The 18,959-nt window shown below is 44.7% G+C and overlaps 1 protein-coding gene across 1 annotated transcript in view; it reads left to right on the forward strand.

Moving 5' to 3' along the window:
- Nucleotides 1-18,959, forward strand: part of SPAG5 (sperm associated antigen 5) — a 374,185-nt gene that overhangs the window by 26,346 nt on the left and 328,880 nt on the right. Inside the window, exon 4 of the mRNA XM_082245996.1 lies at nucleotides 9,795-9,978. Within this exon, the coding sequence (XP_082102122.1) occupies nucleotides 9,795-9,978 (184 nt within the window). The remainder of the gene's footprint in view (nucleotides 1-9,794; nucleotides 9,979-18,959) is intronic.

Consider the following 18,959-nt stretch of genomic DNA (forward strand, 5'->3'; position numbering starts at 1 on the left):
ATCTAAATTATTTTTGGTCATTATTCTGGTCATCCTGGTTGCACTGGACTGGCTTCACTTTGGCCTGTAGCTTTTTGTAGTTGTTGGCTTGGTCTTGCAAATCTCCCTCTTTCTAGTGATGCACAGAGATCATGTTGTACTCTGACCTAGGCCCTCTTTCTTCCACAAATGGTGTTGACCTTTTACGATCACGCTGTCCCAAGCCAGTTCATTGGCAGGGGTGGGTGTTGTATTGTCTTCATGTGGTTTAGGCTATTTGGATATAACTGGATGCTACTGCACCCTTTCGTAAGAGGCATCAGACAGCCCTCAGATGGATTACGCTACCTGTTTGATGATCTCCAAGTGGATTTGAAAGCCCATCATTTAAGGCTTATTCTTTTTGGGGTTTACAGCCCCCATTTTAGTCATTGCTCATTCCTCTAGAGTGGTGACTACATCCTGGGATTTCAGTCACCAGGCTTTAGTTTCTCAGGTTGTCAGAGGGCCACTTGGCTTTTGGTCCATACTTTTTTACCAAACTTTTGCTAGGTTGTTTTTGCTTTCTCATATTCTAGTTTTGGGCTTAAGGTCTTGCAGGTAGCAATGTGATTTTCTTACTCTTTGCTTTTTGGACCAGCTCTTATTGCTCTTGCTGCATTCATTGAAAGACACAGCACCTCGCCTTTCTAGTTGTGTTGGCCTTTGCGATCTGGCGTTGCCCTCTGTTAACACGAGGCTGTTAGCAGGAGGGGGTTGGCAACCAGTGGGGGCCACCCCAGGCTGTGTTTCTGTGTGTGTTTATCCTTTTCCTGCAGGTAACAATATGATCTAGTGGCCAACTCTACTAATCCTGTGTCCTGTAATGAATGCAGAGAAAAGGTTTTTACATTGAATTCGAAAATCCCATTTTTTTTTTTTTTTTTTTATTTCATTCTCCAAAATCTATACTTTGAAAGTATGTCCTGTGTGGGTCCCATGCAAACATGATTTATAAGCTGTATGACGCTGATATGCAAAGTTTTATGATTCTGTCTAGGTCAGACTGGTCTACGTGCAGCTATTCAGTAGAATCGAAAAGGGACAGTAATTCTCCTAATAAGGCTGTGTTCACAGTGATCCGGCACTAAAGTCACACAACTTCGGATACAGCTTCCATGCGACTTAAAGCGGAGTTCCACCCTCAAAATCAACTTTACCCCGTCCACTTGTTCTAAATTACCTGAAAAAGAATTGGATAATTTTTTGATTCACTTACCTCGTTTTTAAAGAAAATATACTTACCTTCCCTCCTCTTCCTCCCTCTGCGGCCGCGGCCCGCACCGTCACTTCCTCCTTGCATTGACTCCTGGGAGATGAGCGTCATCGATCCCAGGATTCAATGATCCTGCATCGGCCCTGCTCGTCATGCCCAGAAGCTGTGCAGTGATGATGCGCCTGCAACGGAAGTGACGAGCAGGGCCGATGCAAGGCATTCTGGGACCCGGATGTCACCGAATAGGACCCTGAAGAGGACGCTCCGACTTCAGCTGCCCACACCTGAGATGGCAGCGCTGGACAAGACATTTTCAAGGTAAGTATTTCTTCTAAAAGGTAAGTGAAACGGGACAGTTCAGAGGCTATCGTTGCTTTAAATGCACTAGCCTTTTTTTTTTTTTTTTTGTAGGGGTATGATTCTCAAATGCGCCTATAATAAGTATGGGTTTGCCAACATCCCTAGTATTTATGGCGTTTTTTGGGCCTCAATCCAAGTACAAGTGGGACTTTATGGGCAAAAAATGTTTGTGACATGTTTTAAATCATAAGTAAAAGAATATTTATACAGATATATAAATATATACATACAAAAGGTTTATACATAATGGGTAGAGAGCCCATAGATGTGAAAAAGGTGGAAAACAGCGAAAGTTGTGACATGGTGCAAAATAGATGACTTTGATGTTCTTCTTCTGCTATCCATGTTTGAAAACTCTGGATATGGCAGGAAAAATCCTACGCATTTCGGCTATGATTCAAACTGTGCTTTTATCAAGGATATCATCATTTCTATAAAATACAATATGTCCCAGTTTCATTTCGGGGTTTAAATGTATACAGTTTTTCAGACAGTCTATTTTTTTATGCAGAGGTGCCAGGTCTACACCGGGAACCAGCTCTCCTCCCCTTCCTCATACCCCGAACTGCAGCGAGAACCCATAAAAAGTGGTTATATATGTAGATATACACCTTTTGAGCATTGTACAGTTGTGTGCAGTGGGGACACTCCCTAATGTGTTTGTTAAAACTCACTTTTTTGGGGTGCAGATGACTGCAACTGTCACATGGGAGCTTCCACTGCCTGTGCGGGCTGAAGACCAGCTAGTTCTGTGTGTAAATGCATAGTTTCAAATGAGTATGCACATATTCCCACAGTGGGGGCCTTCCTTAATATATTTGGAAGAGAAAACTTACATTGGAAAGTGAGAGGAAAAAACATGTTTTGTCCCACTTAATTATCAGTCCTATTTAACCACTTAAGCCCCGGAGGATTTTCCTGCTAAACGACCAGGGGGTATTTTGCGATTCGGCACTGCGTGAATTTAACGGACAATTGCGCGGTCGTACGACGCTGTACCTAAACGAATTTGACCTTTTTTTCCCACAAACAGAGCTTTCTTTTGGTGGTATTTGATCACCCGTGCGATTTTTTTACTTTTTGCGCTATAAACAAAAAAAGAGCGTACATTTTGCAAAAATAACAATATTTTTCAAATTTTTTTTATATGAAATTCCCTAAAAAAAAAAATGTAAAAATCAAAATTTTTTAACATTTTCGGCCAATTTGTTTTATGCTACCTATGTTTGGTAAAAAAAAATCGCAAAAAGCGTATTTTTATTGGTTTGCGCAAAAGTTATCGCGTTTACTAACAAAGGGAAAGATTTTTGTTGTTTTTTTTTTTTAACGTGTAATGGCAGCGATCTGCGTTTTTTTTTTTTTTTTTTTTTGCGGTACTGCGACATTGCGGCGGACAGATCGGACCCTTGACTGACATTTTTGACACTTTTGGGGTTACCAGTGACATTTCTACAGTAATCAGTGCTATACATATGCACTGTTACTGTAAAAATACACTGGTAGTGAAGGGGTTAACTTTATTTGGGAGGGAGGGGCTGTGTGTATCCCTAGGGGCGTGCTTTCTACTGTGATTGGCTGTGGCTTGAGCTGTAAGGACACTGATCAACGGATCTACATACTAGATCCGTGTGATCAGTGTCTTTACAGCGAGGAGAATGACAGGTGGCTTGTTTACACAAGCTGCCTGACATTCTCCCTCTCCCCCGCCGATCGCCGAGTGACCGGCGGACATCGAGCCTGCTGGTCACACGCGCGGGGGGGTCCGTGACCGAGCTGGAGCGCGCCTCCGCGGGTGCGCGCTCGCTCCCCAGAGCCTCACAGGCGAGCGACTTAGACCTACGTCACTCTGCCTGTGAGGGGCTGACTGCCGCAGTAAATATACTGTGAGCAGTCGGCAAGCGGTTAAGGGGCTGTTTGTGCAGCATGTAGACGTACACAGAGCTGCAGTTCAGCTTGGGTGCCTCCATTTCAAGCTGCTTCCTGTGGGGGCACTCAGCAGGAGAGAGAGAGGCCAGGAGCTCCAGACAGGGACCTGAGAAGAGAGGGGCCAGGAGCTCCAGACAGGGACCCGAGAAGAGGAGGATCTGGGCTGCCCTGTGCAAAACCATTGCACAGAGCAGGTAAGTATGACTTGTTATATTAATAGGGAAAAAAAGACTTTACAATCACTTTAAGCTTTGACAAAATAACCTGCAAAAAAGGGGGGAGTTTTGGGACTTTAAATGAGACACCCTTTTATGCACCGAATTTAGGGATGGAGAAGCTTTGCTATGGTAGGCATTCCTATGTTCTAGCCATTGAGCAATATTTAGGATTACTGCCCCCTTACAATGGGGTCAGATCACATTTTTTGTAGTATCATTTATTATTATTCCCTGATGGCCCCACAGGAAATTACCTTTTTAAGAAATTATTTTGTTTATATTTCACTATCATTGTTGTTTTTCAAGTTTCAGTCCTCTTGGACTGTGCTATATGCCTGTATCTGCTGTGTCCGCAGTCCAATTGTGGGAACTGCGATGCACTCCGGAGGTCCTCTCCCTTCCCCCTCAGGAGGAGGAGGAGGTGGTCTGCTCCACTGTGCATCGGCACCACGCTTCCCACGCCGCTGTTGTGACGTCATATATTGGCGCTGCCGCTTTGGCGTGGAGTACCCATTGGCGTCTCAATGCACGTGGGTGTTGGCACCACACATCCGAGCGTTTCCGGCTGCTCGCATGGTGGAGCCTCCTCTTTTGCTGAGTACCTTACGTGGCATTGGGAGTCACCTGGGGCTCACATGGGGGTGTGCATTCATGCAGCCCTTTTTTCCTTGGACCACATCTCACACTTATGATTTTTTTTTCTTTTTCTACAAGGAGTGCAGAATTATTAGGCAAATGAGTATTTTGACCACATCATCCTCTTTATGCATGTTGTCTTACTCCAAGCTGTATAGGCTCGAAAGCCTACTACCAATTAAGCATATTAGGTGATGTGCATCTCTGTAATGAGAAGGGGTGTGGTCTAATGACATCAACACCCTATATCAGGTGTGCATAATTATTAGGCAACTTCCTTTCCTTGGGCAAAATGGGTCAAAAGAAGGACTTGACAGGCTCAGAAAAGTCAAAAATTGTGAGATATCTTGCAGAGGGATGCAGCACTCTTAAAATTGCAAAGCTTCTGAAGCGTGATCATCGAACAATCAAGCATTTCATTCAAAATAGTCAACAGGGTCGCAAGAAGCGTGTGGAAAAACCAAGGTGCAAAATAACAGCCCATGAACTGAGAAAAGTCAAGCGTGCAGCTGCCAAGATGCCACTTGCCACCAGTTTGGCCATATTTCAGAGCTGCAACATCACTGGAGTGCCCAAAAGCACAAGTTGTGCAATACTCAGAGACATGGCCAAGGTAAGAAAGGCTGAAAGACCACACCACTGAACAAGACACACAAGCTGAAATGTCAAGACTGGGCCAAGAAATATCTCAAGACTGATTTTTCAAAGGTTTTATGGACTGATAAAAAGAGAGTGAGTCTTGATGGGCCAGATGGATGGGCCCGTGGCTGGATTGGTAAAGGGCAGAGAGCTCCAGTCCGACTCAGACGCCAGCAAGGTGGAGGTGGAGTACTGGTTTGGGCTGGTATCATCAAAGATGAGCTTGTGGGGCCTTTTCGGGTTGAGGATGGAGTCAAGCTCAACTCCCAGTCCTACTGCCAGTTTCTGGAAGACACCTTCTTCAAGCAGTGGTACAGGGAGAAGTTTGCATCCTTCAAGAAAAACATGATTTTCATGCAGGACAATGCTCCATCACACGCATCCAAGTACTCCACAGCGTGGCTGGCAAGAAAGGGTATAAAAGAAGAAGAGCTAATGACATGGCCTCCTTGTTCATCTGATCTGAACCCCATTGAGAACCTGTGGTCCATCATCAAATGTGAGATTTACAAGGAGGGAAAACAGTACACCTCTCTGAACAGTGTCTGGGAGGCTGTGGTTGCTGCTGCACGCAATGTTGATGATGAACAGATCAAAACACTGACAGAATCCATGGATGGCAGGCTTTTGAGTGTCCTTGCAAAGAAAGGTGGCTATATTGGTCACTGATTTGTTTGTTTTGTTTTTGAATGTCAGAAATGTATATTTGTGAATGTTGAGATGTTATACTGGTTTCACTGGTAAAAATAAATAATTGAAATGGGTATACTGTATATTTGATTTTTGTTAATTTGCCTAATAATTATGCACAGTAATAGCCACCTGCACACACAGATATCCCCCTAAAATAGCTAAAGCTAAAAACAAACTAAAAACTACTTCCAAAAATAGTCAGCTTTGATATTAATGAGTTTTTTGGGTTTATTGAGAACATGGTTGTTGTTCAATAATAAAATTAATCCTCAAAAATACTCATTTGCCTAATTATTCTGCACTCCCTGTATTTATGGACCTTTCTATCATGGACATCAGTGCTGGCAATGAGGTAATTCTGGTGTTCATGTATCACCATTTCATTCTTATTCACTCATCCTTTTCTCCTTCACCCTTATATATTTTAGTACTCCAACCACTGTTTAGCTACTTCCCTATCCACGTTGGCCACCTTTTTTTTATTTTTGGTACTTATCACCTACAGTGGGTACGGAAAGTATTCAGACCCCATTAAATTTTTCACTCTTTGTTATATTGCAGCCATTTGCTAAAATCATTTAAGTTCATTCTTCTTCCTCATGAATGTACACATAGCACCCCATACTGACAGAAAAACACAGAATTGTTGACATTGTTGCAGATTTATTAAAAAAGAAAAACTGAAATATCACATGGTCCTAAGGATTCAGACCCTTTGCTCAGTATTTAGTAGAAGCCCCCTTTTGATCTAATACAGCCAGGAGTCTTTTTGGGAAAGATGCAACAAGTCTTTCACACCTGGATTTGGGGATCCTCTGCCATTCCTCCTTGCAGATCCTCTCCAGTTCTTTCAGGTTGGATGGTAAACGTTGGTGGACAGCCATTTTTAGGTCTCTCCAGAGATGCTCAATTGGATTTAAGTCAGGGCTCTGTCTGGGCCATTCAAGAACAGTCACGGAGTTGTTGTGAAGCCACTCCTTCGTTATTTTAGCTGTGTGCTTAGGGTCATTGTCTTGTTGGAAGGTAAACCTTCGGCCCAGTCTGAGGTCCAGAGCACTCTGGAGAAGGTTTTTGTCCAGGATATCCCTGTACTTGGCCGCATTCATCTTTCCCTCGATTGCAACCAGTCGTCCTGTCCCTGCAGCTGAAAAACACCCCCACAGCATGATGCTGCCACCACCATGCTTCACTGTTGGGACTGTATTGGACAGGTGATGAGCAGTGCCTGGTTTTCTCCACACATACCGCTTAGAATTAAGGCCAAAATGTTCTATTTTGGTCTCATCAGACCAGAGAATCTTATTTCTCACCATCTTGGAGTCCTTCAGGTGTTTTTTAGCAAACTCCATGCGGGCTTTCATGTGTCTTACACTGAGGAGAGGCTTCCGTCGGGCCACTCTGCCATAAAGCCCCGACTGGTGGAGGGCTGCAGTGATGGTTGTTTTCTACAACTTTCTCCCATCTCCTGACTGCATCTCTGGAGCTCAGCCACCGTGATCTTTGGGTTCTTCTTTACCTCTCTCACCTGGATGGCCAGCTCTAGAAAGGGTTCTGGTCATCCCAAACGTCTTCCATTTGAGGATTATGGAGACCACTGTGCTCTTAGGAACCTTAAGTGCAGCAGAAATCTTTTTGTAACCTTGGCCAGATCTGTGCCTTGCCACAATTCTGTCTCTGAGCTCTTCAGGCAGTTCCTTTGACCTCATGATTCTCATTTGCTCTGACATGCATTGTGATCTGTAAGGTCTTATATAGACAGGTGTGTGGCTTTCCTAATCAAGTCCAATCAGGTGTAGAACCATCTCAAGGATGATCAGAAGAAATGGAAAGCACCTGAGTTAAATATGAGTATCACAGCAAAGGGTCTGAATACTTAGGACCATGTGATATTTCAGTTTTTCTTTTTTAATAAATCTGCAACAATGTCAACAATTCTGTGTTTTTCTGTCAGTATGGGGTGATATGTGTACATTCATGAGGAAGAAGAATGAACTTAAATGATTTTAGCAAATGGCTGCAATATAACAAAGAGTGAAAAATTTAATGGGGTCTGAATACTTTCCGTACCCACTGTATATTCTCCATGCTGTTTTGCTGGTCACTCCAATCTTACTAATGGTACATATATACTCTTACTCTTGGTGAACTTATATATTACAGCATTCCCTTTTTCCTTTGTATTTTTTTTTTTTTGTCCCAATATAATCAGTCCCTTTTCGTATGCGTTTGGCACAACCTTACATGTGACATTTCATATGTATATACTTCCTCATTTTGCTTTTTTCATCCCCAGAATCCTCACTGCCTTGCCCATTCCACCACTCCATTTACTTCTATGGTGTTCTATATCTATTGTTGGTCCCTGGATACACATGTGCCTCCAGTTTTTACTCCCTCAGTTCCCATTGGGATTTTTTTAGACGCTGCTACAGTCCTGGGCCACCACCATTTACACATTGCAATGTGCAGGTTTTGAGGTAAATTAATATTATGGACCATATTTCCAGGTGGGGATTTCCTTCCTCTTCCCCCCCCCCCCCCTGTTTGGTCCTACTATTTGACATACAGATTTAGTCCACCATATTTTATGTATGATGTACCTTCTTTTTAGATGCTCTATTGTGCATTGGCTCCTGAGAAAGTAGCACACGCTCTACGAAACGCGTCGAGCAAACTATGATAATTTGTTACTGAATATACTTCATCTTTTATGACATTCCACTTCCATGACTTATCCACCTGTTTAACCTACTCATTGTATGTATTCTATTGTACCATCATGTTTTTTGTTATTGATCTTGATTTAACCACTTTAACACTAGCCACTGTGCTGCTACTGCGGCACAGTGGCTCGTTATCGTCTAGCGACGTAGACCTACGTCGCTAGACTCCTCCCCTGTAGGCGGCGCGCTCCCGCTGTTTTCATTCACAGCAGGAGTCGGGCCAGGGGAGGAGCGGCGGCGATCGCCGCTGCTCTGCCCCGATCGTCGGGGAATCCAGTTTGGAGATCCGTCCGCCTGTGTAAACAGAGCGGGCGGATCTCCTAAGTGACAGGGAGTGACAGATCGGAACATCCGATCTGTCCCTGGCTCACTCAGTCACCTCCCCCCCCCCCCCCACACGTTAGTAAGCACCAGGCATACATTAACCCCTCCCTCTCCAATAAAATTAACCCCTTCCCTGCCAGTGTCATTTTTACAGTAACAGTGCATATTTATAGCACTGATTACTGCAGTAATGTCACTGGTACCCCCAAAAGTGTCAAAAATGTCAGTGAAGGGTCCCATCTGTCCCCCGCAATGTCGCAGTCCCGCAAAAAAAATCGCAGATCGCCGCCATTACTCGTTAAAAAAAAAAACACCAAAAATCTTTCCCTTAGTTAGTAAACGCAATAACTTTTGCGCAAACCAATCAAAATACGCTTATTGCGATTTTTTTTTTTTTTTTTACCAAACATGGGTAGCAGAAAACAAATTGGCCAAAAATTAAAAAAAAATTGGTTTTTACATCTTTTTGGGGGGGAATTTCATATAAAAAATGTTAAAATTATTTTTTCAAAATAAACGCTCTTTTTTTGTTTATAGCGCAAAAAGTAAAAATCGCACAGGTGATCAAGCACCACCAAAAGAAAGCTCTGTTTGTGGGGAAAAAAAAAGGACATAAATTTAGTTTGAGTACGGTGTTGCATGACCACGCAATTGTCAGTTAAAGTCGCACAGCGCCGAATCGCAAAAAGTGGCCTGGATGTAAGACTACAAAATCCTCCGGTGGTAAAGTGGTTAACTTGGCGATGTAACAATTTTCATTATGTCATCCCATTGGTATATATATATATATATATGTGCTACAGGGGATATGTTATGGCAGCCAAATAAACGTTTCTAATTTAATATATTATCTTTATGTATGGCCTATTTTATGCATTGCTTCTCATTTAAAGTCCCAACCCTTTTTCTTTCTTTTTTCTGACAAAATAACCTGGAACCTGATTGGTTTCTATGCAGAGCTACACCAGATTTTGCACTCTATTTTTAGAAAATGAACGGCTATGTCTGCATTAAGTTTTTTCATAGTGGTTTTGTCTTTAGTTTTTCTAAGGAGACCTTTTGCAATGCATCTCGAGAAGAACTAATACATCGTCTAGAAGGAACTTTAATTGTTGTGGAAGTGCTTTCCCGGCAACTCCAAGACTGGCAACAAGGAACAGTTACATCGAAACCATCTGAACAGAGAGAGGCCTCCACACAGACATGTGTAACATATGACAGTGAAGTAAGTTCTTAGACTATACAGAAATCTAAGGTGTGTGTGTTTTTTTTTTTTTGAATCCAAATTAGAATAACATCTACAGCCGTGGCCAAAAGGTTTGGGAATGACACACATCAATTTACATAAAGCTCTTACTGGCTCAGTTTTTTTTTTTTTTATCAATTTGCATATACTGCAGAATATTATGAAGAGTGATCAGATTAATTGCAAAGTCCCTCGACATGAAAATGAACTTGATTCCATAAAAAACATTTCTACTGCATTTTTGAAGGCTTCAGGGTGCCCAAGAAAGTCCAGCAAGCGCCAGGACCGTCTCCTACAGTTGGTTCAGCTGTGGGATTGGGCACCACCAGTGCAGAGCTTGCTTAGGAAGGGCAGCAGGCAGGTGTGAGTGCATCTGCGGTGTAAAGAAGGTCAGCAAAGAGGCAACTCCTCTCCAGGAAAAACATCAGAGACAGACTGATATTTTGCAAAAGCTACATGGATTGGACTGCTGAGGACAGGGGGTAAAAGTGATTTTCACTGATGAATCCCCTTTCCGATTATTTGGGGCATCCAGAAAATCCTTGTCCGGAGAAGAAACAGTGAGCGCTACCATCAGTTCTGTGTCCTGCCAGCAGCAAACCATCATGAGACCATTCATGTGCGGGGTTGTTTCCCTGCCCACGGAGTAGGCTCATTTGCAATTTTGCCTAAGAACACAGCCATGAATAAAGAATGGTAGAAAAACATCCTCTGAAAGCAACTTCTCCCAACCATCCACGAACGGTTTTTGGTGGGAAACCATGCCTTTTCCAGCATGGAGCATCTTGCCATAAGGCAAAAGTGATAACTAAGTGGCTTGGGGAATAGAACATTGAAATTTTGGGTCCATGGCCAGTACACTCTCTAGACCTTAATCCTGGTCGATCCTCAAGAGGCAGGTGAACAAAAAAAAAAACCCACAAATTCTGACAAACTCCTAGCATTGATTATGCAAGAATGGGCTGCCATCAGTCAGGATGTGGCCCGGAAGTTGATTGAGAGAGCATGCCATGGCAAATTGCAGAGGTCTTGAAAAAGAAGGGTCAAAACTACAAATATTGACTCTTTGCATAAACTTAATGTAATGGTCAATAAAAGCCTTTGACACTTATGAAAGGCTTTGTAATTCTACTTCATTGTACCATAGTAACATCTGACAAAGATCTAAAAACACTGAAGCAGCAGACTTTGTGAAAATATTTGTGTCATTCTAAACTTTTGGCCATAGCTGTACTTTATAGTTCTGATTCACATAGCATAACTTTAGGAAATATTTAAAAATTGCAGTTTACCTTTCCTAGTTCTTTTCTGGAAATTCCATCAATGAAAAATCCTCCCATTAATACTGCAAAGTGGACTGTTAAATTTTTTTGCCTGTCTGCCCTGTTCTGCCAGATCGCTGCTATCATTTATACACTAGATTTGAACATGGTCTGTCCTAACAGAGTTAGAGGTTGTAAAGTCATTTTTTTTGTTTCCTTTTAAAAGTATTAAACGTTATGCTTGCCGCCTCTGTGCAATGGTATTTGCATAGAGCGTCCCCTTGCCTCTTCTTCTGGGGTCCCCTGCCGGCTCTGTCTGCTCCTCTTCTCTAAATGCCCCCATAGCAAGCCGTGTGCTATGGGCACACTCGTGCAGGTGCACTACTGCCCTGGGCTGTGTGTGTCGATAGATACACAGAATTGCTCAGTGCCACCCCCAATGGCTCCTGCTCCAAGCCAAGCCCGTGAGAGGAGCTGTTTCCACCATGTAAAGATTCTCATGACAAGTCCCATGGGCGGGGCGAAACATGTCAAGGTTATGGCCTGGATGAAGTCTCTAGGCTGCTTCCACTCTTTACATGAGGGTTTTGTGTGATGTGCAGATCCTGGGACTTCTACTTCCCCATTTACTTCTATGGAGCTGTGATGAGCTCTTTGCCTGCACTCAGAGGGATTGTCAGTGTACAAAGATCTACTAGAGCCTAAAGCAGAACCCTTAAAGTGGTAGTAAACTCTTGTTTGTTTTTACCTACAGGTAGGCTTCTAATAAAGCTTACCTGTAGGTGAAATTAATATTTCCTAAACGTGCACTCTTTAGGAGAGATTCTAGCGAGCAGCAGCCAGTGACATCACCTAGCGCAAGTTTTCTAAAGGAACGACATACCCATGCCGTTCCTTCAGAGCTGTGTGCCTGCAACCAAGACTCCTGCCCGTATGTGGCGGAGTGACGTCATTGCAGCTCAGCCATTCAAACAGCCACAGCCTACAAACCTGGAAGGAAGACCAGGTGAAGATGGAAGCCTGCAGCGGTCACAGCACGCTGCTGGAGGTCTTCGTTTTAAGGGAAGTCCTTCATTGTGTGCTAGTATGTGATACATACTAGCATATTATGTCGTTGCCTTGCAGAGGGAAACTTTTTTCATAAAGAGTTTACTATAGGTTTAATTTCTTTGTGTCCTGCAAATGTGACTGAGCTGAAACAGTGTTGTAAAAAGAACTGGTCAAAAATTGCTCCTAAAATGTTCAATAGGTCTGATCCAAAACTAACGAAAGTGCTTGCTTGTAGTCCTTTCTTTCATAGGAGGTTCAACCAGCTGTTAACACCAAGGGCTCACTTACTTTTTCCTCCAACACTGAATTTTTAATGGGTGTGTTCAGTAAAGACACAAAAAATTTTAATTGTTTGTGTGTTATCAGCTTAACCACTTGCCGACTGCTCACTAGAGCTCTACTGCGGCAAAGTGGCTCTTGTAGGTCTGACGACGTAGACCTACGTCGCCAGACACTCCCCTTTCCTGGCGGCTCGCTCCCGCTGTATTCAGTCACATCGATGCTGCATCCACCTGGGTAAATATTTGTGTTTTCTGGAATCCCGAACTTCTCTTTTAAGCACATTGTGTATGTCTTTTGTGACTTACACAAGTGTCAAATCAAATTTTATGACAAATAACTGGGAAAAAAATTAAGTTTAATCCAGGGTGTTCACATACTTTTTTCTTGCCATTGTATTTGACAGGCCCAAGGATGGGGATGGGCAATGGTCTTTAGACCGGTGTATGCTCTGACACTCATTGAACTAGGGCTTTTTCTTTATTGAACATCCCAGAACACAGGGTAACTTCATATCCATTATGATAGGGCTATGCTGCCACCTTCAGGCGATTGGATGCAAGACACCCTCCCAGTTGCTAGTGTCTTGAGTGATCATGTCTGTGCAGTTTCTGCACAGATTAATTTCTTTTAGCTATTTTATTTCTCAAATTTTTCCACCTGGAAATAAGAAACTTGATTATCGGCATCTGTTACCTAGAGATTTTGCCAAGGGGAATAGTTCCCAGACCCCAAATTGGACATCTGGGAAAGGCCTGTAATGTTGCTGTTGGACCCTATTCAACAGAACCCCATGTGATCCATATTGCTGGGTGGACCAGCTAGGTGTTCTATAGGTCCAGCTGTGGACCTATAGAATGGGTAGTAGTGTTGTCGAAGGCCCTAGTGGTGTGCCCACCAAGATTGGTGAAGTTTGTACCTTCGTAGAGTGGCACAGAATGGTGCGTGGACCTGGTAGATGGTATCTATAGTGACTGTACACAGGGAGGGGATTCATTCTATGCCCCTGGATCCCCTGGTTCCTATCCCTGACTGCAAGTGTCTGGTGCATTCCCTCCCTCTTGCTTTAAAAGGCAGTACACTAGTGCTCCTTTTTAACCTTTTAATTTAATTTATTTCAATTGGCCTTAAGTTGCTGGATTCCTGCCCTGGCTAGCCTGGGCTCTACATAGCAAATAGTGGATTTCTGAGGGCGCCTGAGACTATTTGGCACTAGCTGGTGGTAATAGAATGGTGTGTTTTTCCTCTACCCCCATTTGCTCCTGTGTGTTCCAACGGCACTGCAGTGCAGGCACTATGGCTACTGATGACCTAATCAAGGTGAAGCCGGCTAGTGGTCACCATCTTGGATCACATGTTGGTTACAACGGCGCTCTGGTTTCACAACAAAAGGAGCTGCTGCTGCTTAGGAAAGCGGTTTAATGGTGCAGGTAGCAGAAATCTTTACAAAAAATATACTTATTACTAAATATATGATTGTGCTAGACTAAAAACACTGTGGTGATAAAGTGCAAAAAATTGTAGTGATACAATAAGTGCACAATCAATAAACTGACAAAATCAAAAATAAACCAGATCATATCAAAGTGTCCATAAAGCAGTCCATATTGTGTAGCAGCGGATATCCAGATATTAGTAAACACTTGATAAACGTGTTGTATAACACTATACACCACCACCAAATCACCCAGAGTGTATATGCGCTTACCAGAAGCTGTGGACCCCTTATTATAGGGGGTCATACACGCGTATAAAATCAAAGGCACCAGACATCAGAAGGAGGCACCTTCTCCCCGTATTCACTGATGATCCCAATATGTTAACCCGGGAATTGGGAGTGAATGCCAACAGGACGAACGTCCCCTGCTAGTGGAAACTTATTCTGCGCACACGTACTAGGTGATGGTCACAGTGCATTTTAATGAGACCTGAAATTCAAGGCCTGCCTTGAACCTGACCTCAAGTCAAGTATCTGCATCTGATCCTCGCCTCGGCAAAGGTTTTATAGTTTCTCCCAATTGGGCAAGCTCCAGAAGCTCGAATGGCAGTCCTGCTGCTCCTCTCCTGCAGACGGTTTTCACTGCGGTCTTGCATGCAGGTTGTGTGGGTCCTATGGTTTCCACCTTTTGACATGGTCCGGCATACGCAGTTCCATGTAACAGTTCCGCAGAGAGAATTTCTAGCCAATAGGATCACTCTCCCACTTCCATGCTCAACTAGAGTTGCCTGGGTCAGTTGGCTAGGGCCTCACTCTGGTGGTTTTTGTCCCCCTCCCTACAGTTTGGGAAGTCCTTTCTTCCCATCCACCGGGTGGTAATCACAACAAACACTGCCCTATCTGGCTGGGGATAGATCGTTTTGAGGCCAAAGGTGGCTCGGCTTCCTACCTATGTACTGGTGCTGGATGCAATCAGGTTGGGTCTAGATCGATAAATGGATCCTCTCTGAGGGTGCCCAGTCTGGATCCTATCTGACAACGTCACTGTGGTGGCCCATGTCTAACTGCAGGACAGTACAAGGAGTGTCATAGCGGCGCTGGAGGAATCACACGTTCTTCAGTGGGTCGACCCTTATCTACTGGACCTCTCTGCCGTGTACATTCCAGGTACTGGCAGGAGTATTGCCTTAGTCGTTAGACTCTAAATCAGGGAGAGGGGTACCTACGCTTGTACCTGGCTGTTTGTGTCAAAAGCAAGGGACCCCTGGAGGATATGACCAGCTCGCTGGTGGGGCAGTGTGGACAGTATTGTCTCTTTTCTACATTCCTCCTCTCAAGTTCCTATACTGAGAGGACCGGTCCGCATAGGCACCTTCAGCCTCAACCATAGCAGTCTCTAGCTCCTCAGTGCAAATTTTATTATTTTTACGGAGAATACCGGTAATAGACATAAAGGTATCCCGGGCAGAAGGCTTAAACGCCTCCCACACCGTCAGGGAATCCGCAGTAAGCAGGTTCGTTTCCCAATAGTCCGAGACCCCCTTAGTGCAGGCTCCCAGAACCGTCGGGTCGGACAGCCAGTGTGCATTGAGACGCCATAGTCGAGGATCGGAGGCCGGCAGAATAGATATTTCCACCAGCACTGGGGCATGATCCGAAATCCCACGGAGAAGGATGGATGCCCCAGTGATGAGCGGAAGGGTATGAGAAGGAGCAAAAACCATATCTATACGAGACCTAATTTTAAAAGAATCAGAGTGACATGTATATTGTCTAGCGTCTGGGTGTTTCCAGCGCCACACATTTATTAAACCATATACCTGAATCCAGTCCAGTAGAGACTGGAAAATACGTCCCTCTCCCCGCAAGCGGTCCATGGCGGGGTCGATAACTGCATTAAAGTCCCCCACATAGAGAACCTGGCCCCCGGGGGAATCCAGCATGAAAGAAGTGACTTTGTGTAGCAGGTCTGCCGAGAATGGGGGGGGGGGGGGAATATAAAGATTGATTAAATTAAGAACAGACCGGCCAATCTGCAGGGATAACAGGACATACCTGCCTTCCGGGTCCGAAGCACCTCCGCCGAGAGGGACTTAGCAATAAGGACAGAGACCCCCCTAGAATAAGAGGTGTGGAAGGCGTGGTAAGAACGAGCAATCCAAGCTCTTTTTAGGGCTAAATATTTAGGAGCTGTAAGGGGAGTTTCCTGGAGACAAATAATATGTGGTTTATACTGTTTGAGAAAGGAGAAGACCAAGGACCACTTGTGAAGAGAGTTTAAACCCCTGACATTCCAAGAAATAACTTTCAATGAATTAGACATATTGACTTCAATTTTCTTATGAACTGAGGTGACCTCCAGCCAGGAAGCCAGAGACACCACCGAGGGGGGCTAGAAGCAATCGCACAACGGGGGCAACAGATAGGGAGCACCAGCAAGCTGAAAGTGGCAAGAAAACCCAAGTAAGTTTAATCAAAAACAAACCCAATCCCCCCACCCGCTCTTCCATCCCAACCATAGAGAGCCTAGGATCCCAATAACGGTTAACAGTCAAAACCCTTATGATGCAGACATCAACCCAGGATAGGGGCAAAGAAAAACAACCTGGGAGAGCAGGACAAGAAAAAGAAGCCTGCCACAAAAAGGGGGGGCAAGGGGGAGAAAAAAAATATAACACAGACATCCTCTGCATTCCTCTGTTAATAGAAAAATGAACTGTCATGCCGGCACACAGAGGCTCCCCAGGGAGCCAAGAACCAGCTATGGGACCTCAGCAACAAGCAGGATAGCAGACATTGACGATCCAGTAGAAGGGCAGCGTTTAAAGCAGGAGAGGAACAACATGGTTGACAGGCCCTGCAGTAGGGACAGAGCAGGAGGAGATCTCACAAAGGCACTTCAGGAACAAGGAAGTAAAGTGCATCAGGGGTCCAGGAACACAGGCACAGGGGAGCACAGTTATCGATGCCGAGGCATTTGAGAACCACCGAATGTGTCAAACAGCCAGGTAGATGCTTCGCCAGGAGTGTTGAAGAATATAGGCTTATGGGCATGGATAATTTTCAGCTTGGCCGGAAACAGCATGGAGTAAGGAATCTCTTGTTCGCGGAGCCGCGCCTTGACCGATGCAAATGAGGCCCTCTGCTTCTGGACATCCGCCGAAAAATCTGGGAAAATCCGGATGGTTTGAGCATTGAACTGCAGTTCACCCTTTAGGCGGGCCACTCGCAAGATAGCCACCTTGTCCTGAAAGTTGAGGATGCGGGCGATAATGGAACAGGGGGTGCCCCAGCTGGGGGGGCGAGGAGGAGTGCGATGAGCCCGTTCAATAGCAAAGGAGGCAGGAAGGACATTAGGGCCCAGAGTAGATTGCAGCCAGGATAGTAAGAAAGCCTCAGGTGCAGACTCTTCAGCGCGCTCAGGGAACCTCACAAAACACAAGTTATTGCGACGGGACCTGTTCTCCAAATCATCAAGTTTGGCGCGCAGATCCATGAGTTCACCAGAAGTTTCCCGCACAATAACTGACAAGGGATGAACAGTGTCCTCCACAGTGCTAATGCGCTCCTCAGCAGCCCCAACTCTCTCCCTTAAATTCTGTACATCATGTTTAAGCAAGGAAAAGTCAATATGGATAGTTTCAATCCGAACAGTAAGGGAGGCCATACAATCTTGAATAGCTGACATGATCTGACCCAGGGTGGGCTCAGCAACAGGCTCACCTTGTATATCCAGCTGGGGGAAGGCATCGGCTTCACATGCAGGAGAGGAGGGGTGAAGATCTGGGAGGCAGTGGAGCGTGGAATAGAAAAGATCTTCCTGTGAAGCTGCGACAGGCAGAGGGGCCTTGCAGGCCGTGGAGGATCGCAGGTCACCGGCGCCATTTTGACTGAGGAAGCGGTCCATCGTTCCAGCCGATGTTGTAGGCTTTTGAGGGCTAATCTTCACCATAGCAGGGTGTGCCCGAAGGTCCCGATGAATCGAACAAGGTATGTGCCAAGACAATCGGTGCAGGATGGCATGCAGGATGGAAAGAGAAAGCGAGGAGCTCAGAGCTTAATGTGTTGCTCGATCCGCCATCAGGCCATGCCCCAGGGTTTTTCCTCTTTGATCTTACACAGGGTTAAGAGGTTCTCTGTGTCCCTCCTCTTCTAAAGGTGTTTGGATTTCCACCAGGCTGAAGACCTTGTCCTGCCTTCACTGTGTTTTTTGATCTTTGCTCCCTGAGAAGGTTCTGTTGCACTTCATTTGATATGGGCGGTTCCTGTATTCCTGTCTGCTACGGTTTCCTTCTGGAGACCCAATGCCTTTTTTGTGATCAGACGACCCCCAGAATGGCCTGGTGGCATCTTCTTCCATTATTTGAGGGCTTCGCCAGATCAGGTTTCTATTTTTTTTTTTTATAAAGGGTTGAACTCTGACCTTCTTACCACCACACACTCCTCCAGAGCGATTGGTGCTTCTTGTGCTTTCAGGACGGCAGGTGTCGGTCTCAGGTTTGTAAAGCAGCTACCTGGTCTTCTGTGCACACTTTTACTGTTAATGTGTTCGCATCTTGAAATGCTTTGTTGTGGCTACAAGGTTTTGGTGGCCGCGGTTTAAGCTTCGCTGTTCCCCCTGGGGAGGGAGTTTTGTGTGTGTGTGGTTGGCAGATTTGCCTGGTTGTCTGTTTTTTGGGGGTTTGCACAACTTTGAGTGAAGCATTGAATTTAGGACTTTGCTATGGTAAAGAATAAGAGAACAAGGTTCTGACGCTCTTTTCTAATCCTTCTCCAGCCTACTTGGAAAAAAAAAAAGGTGCATGTGGTCTGTTTTTTTTGCTCTATCATTCATTGACAGATGCAGCTCCATATTTTTCCTAACCATTGGGTAATGCTCCCCCCCCTCTTCAGGAGTAGGACACTAGGCAGGAAAAGTCTTTACCACGCCT

The sequence above is a fragment of the Pelophylax lessonae genome (genome assembly GCF_965119305.1).
Source record: "Pelophylax lessonae genome assembly, chromosome: 2".
Lineage (NCBI taxonomy): Eukaryota > Metazoa > Chordata > Amphibia > Anura > Ranidae > Pelophylax > Pelophylax lessonae.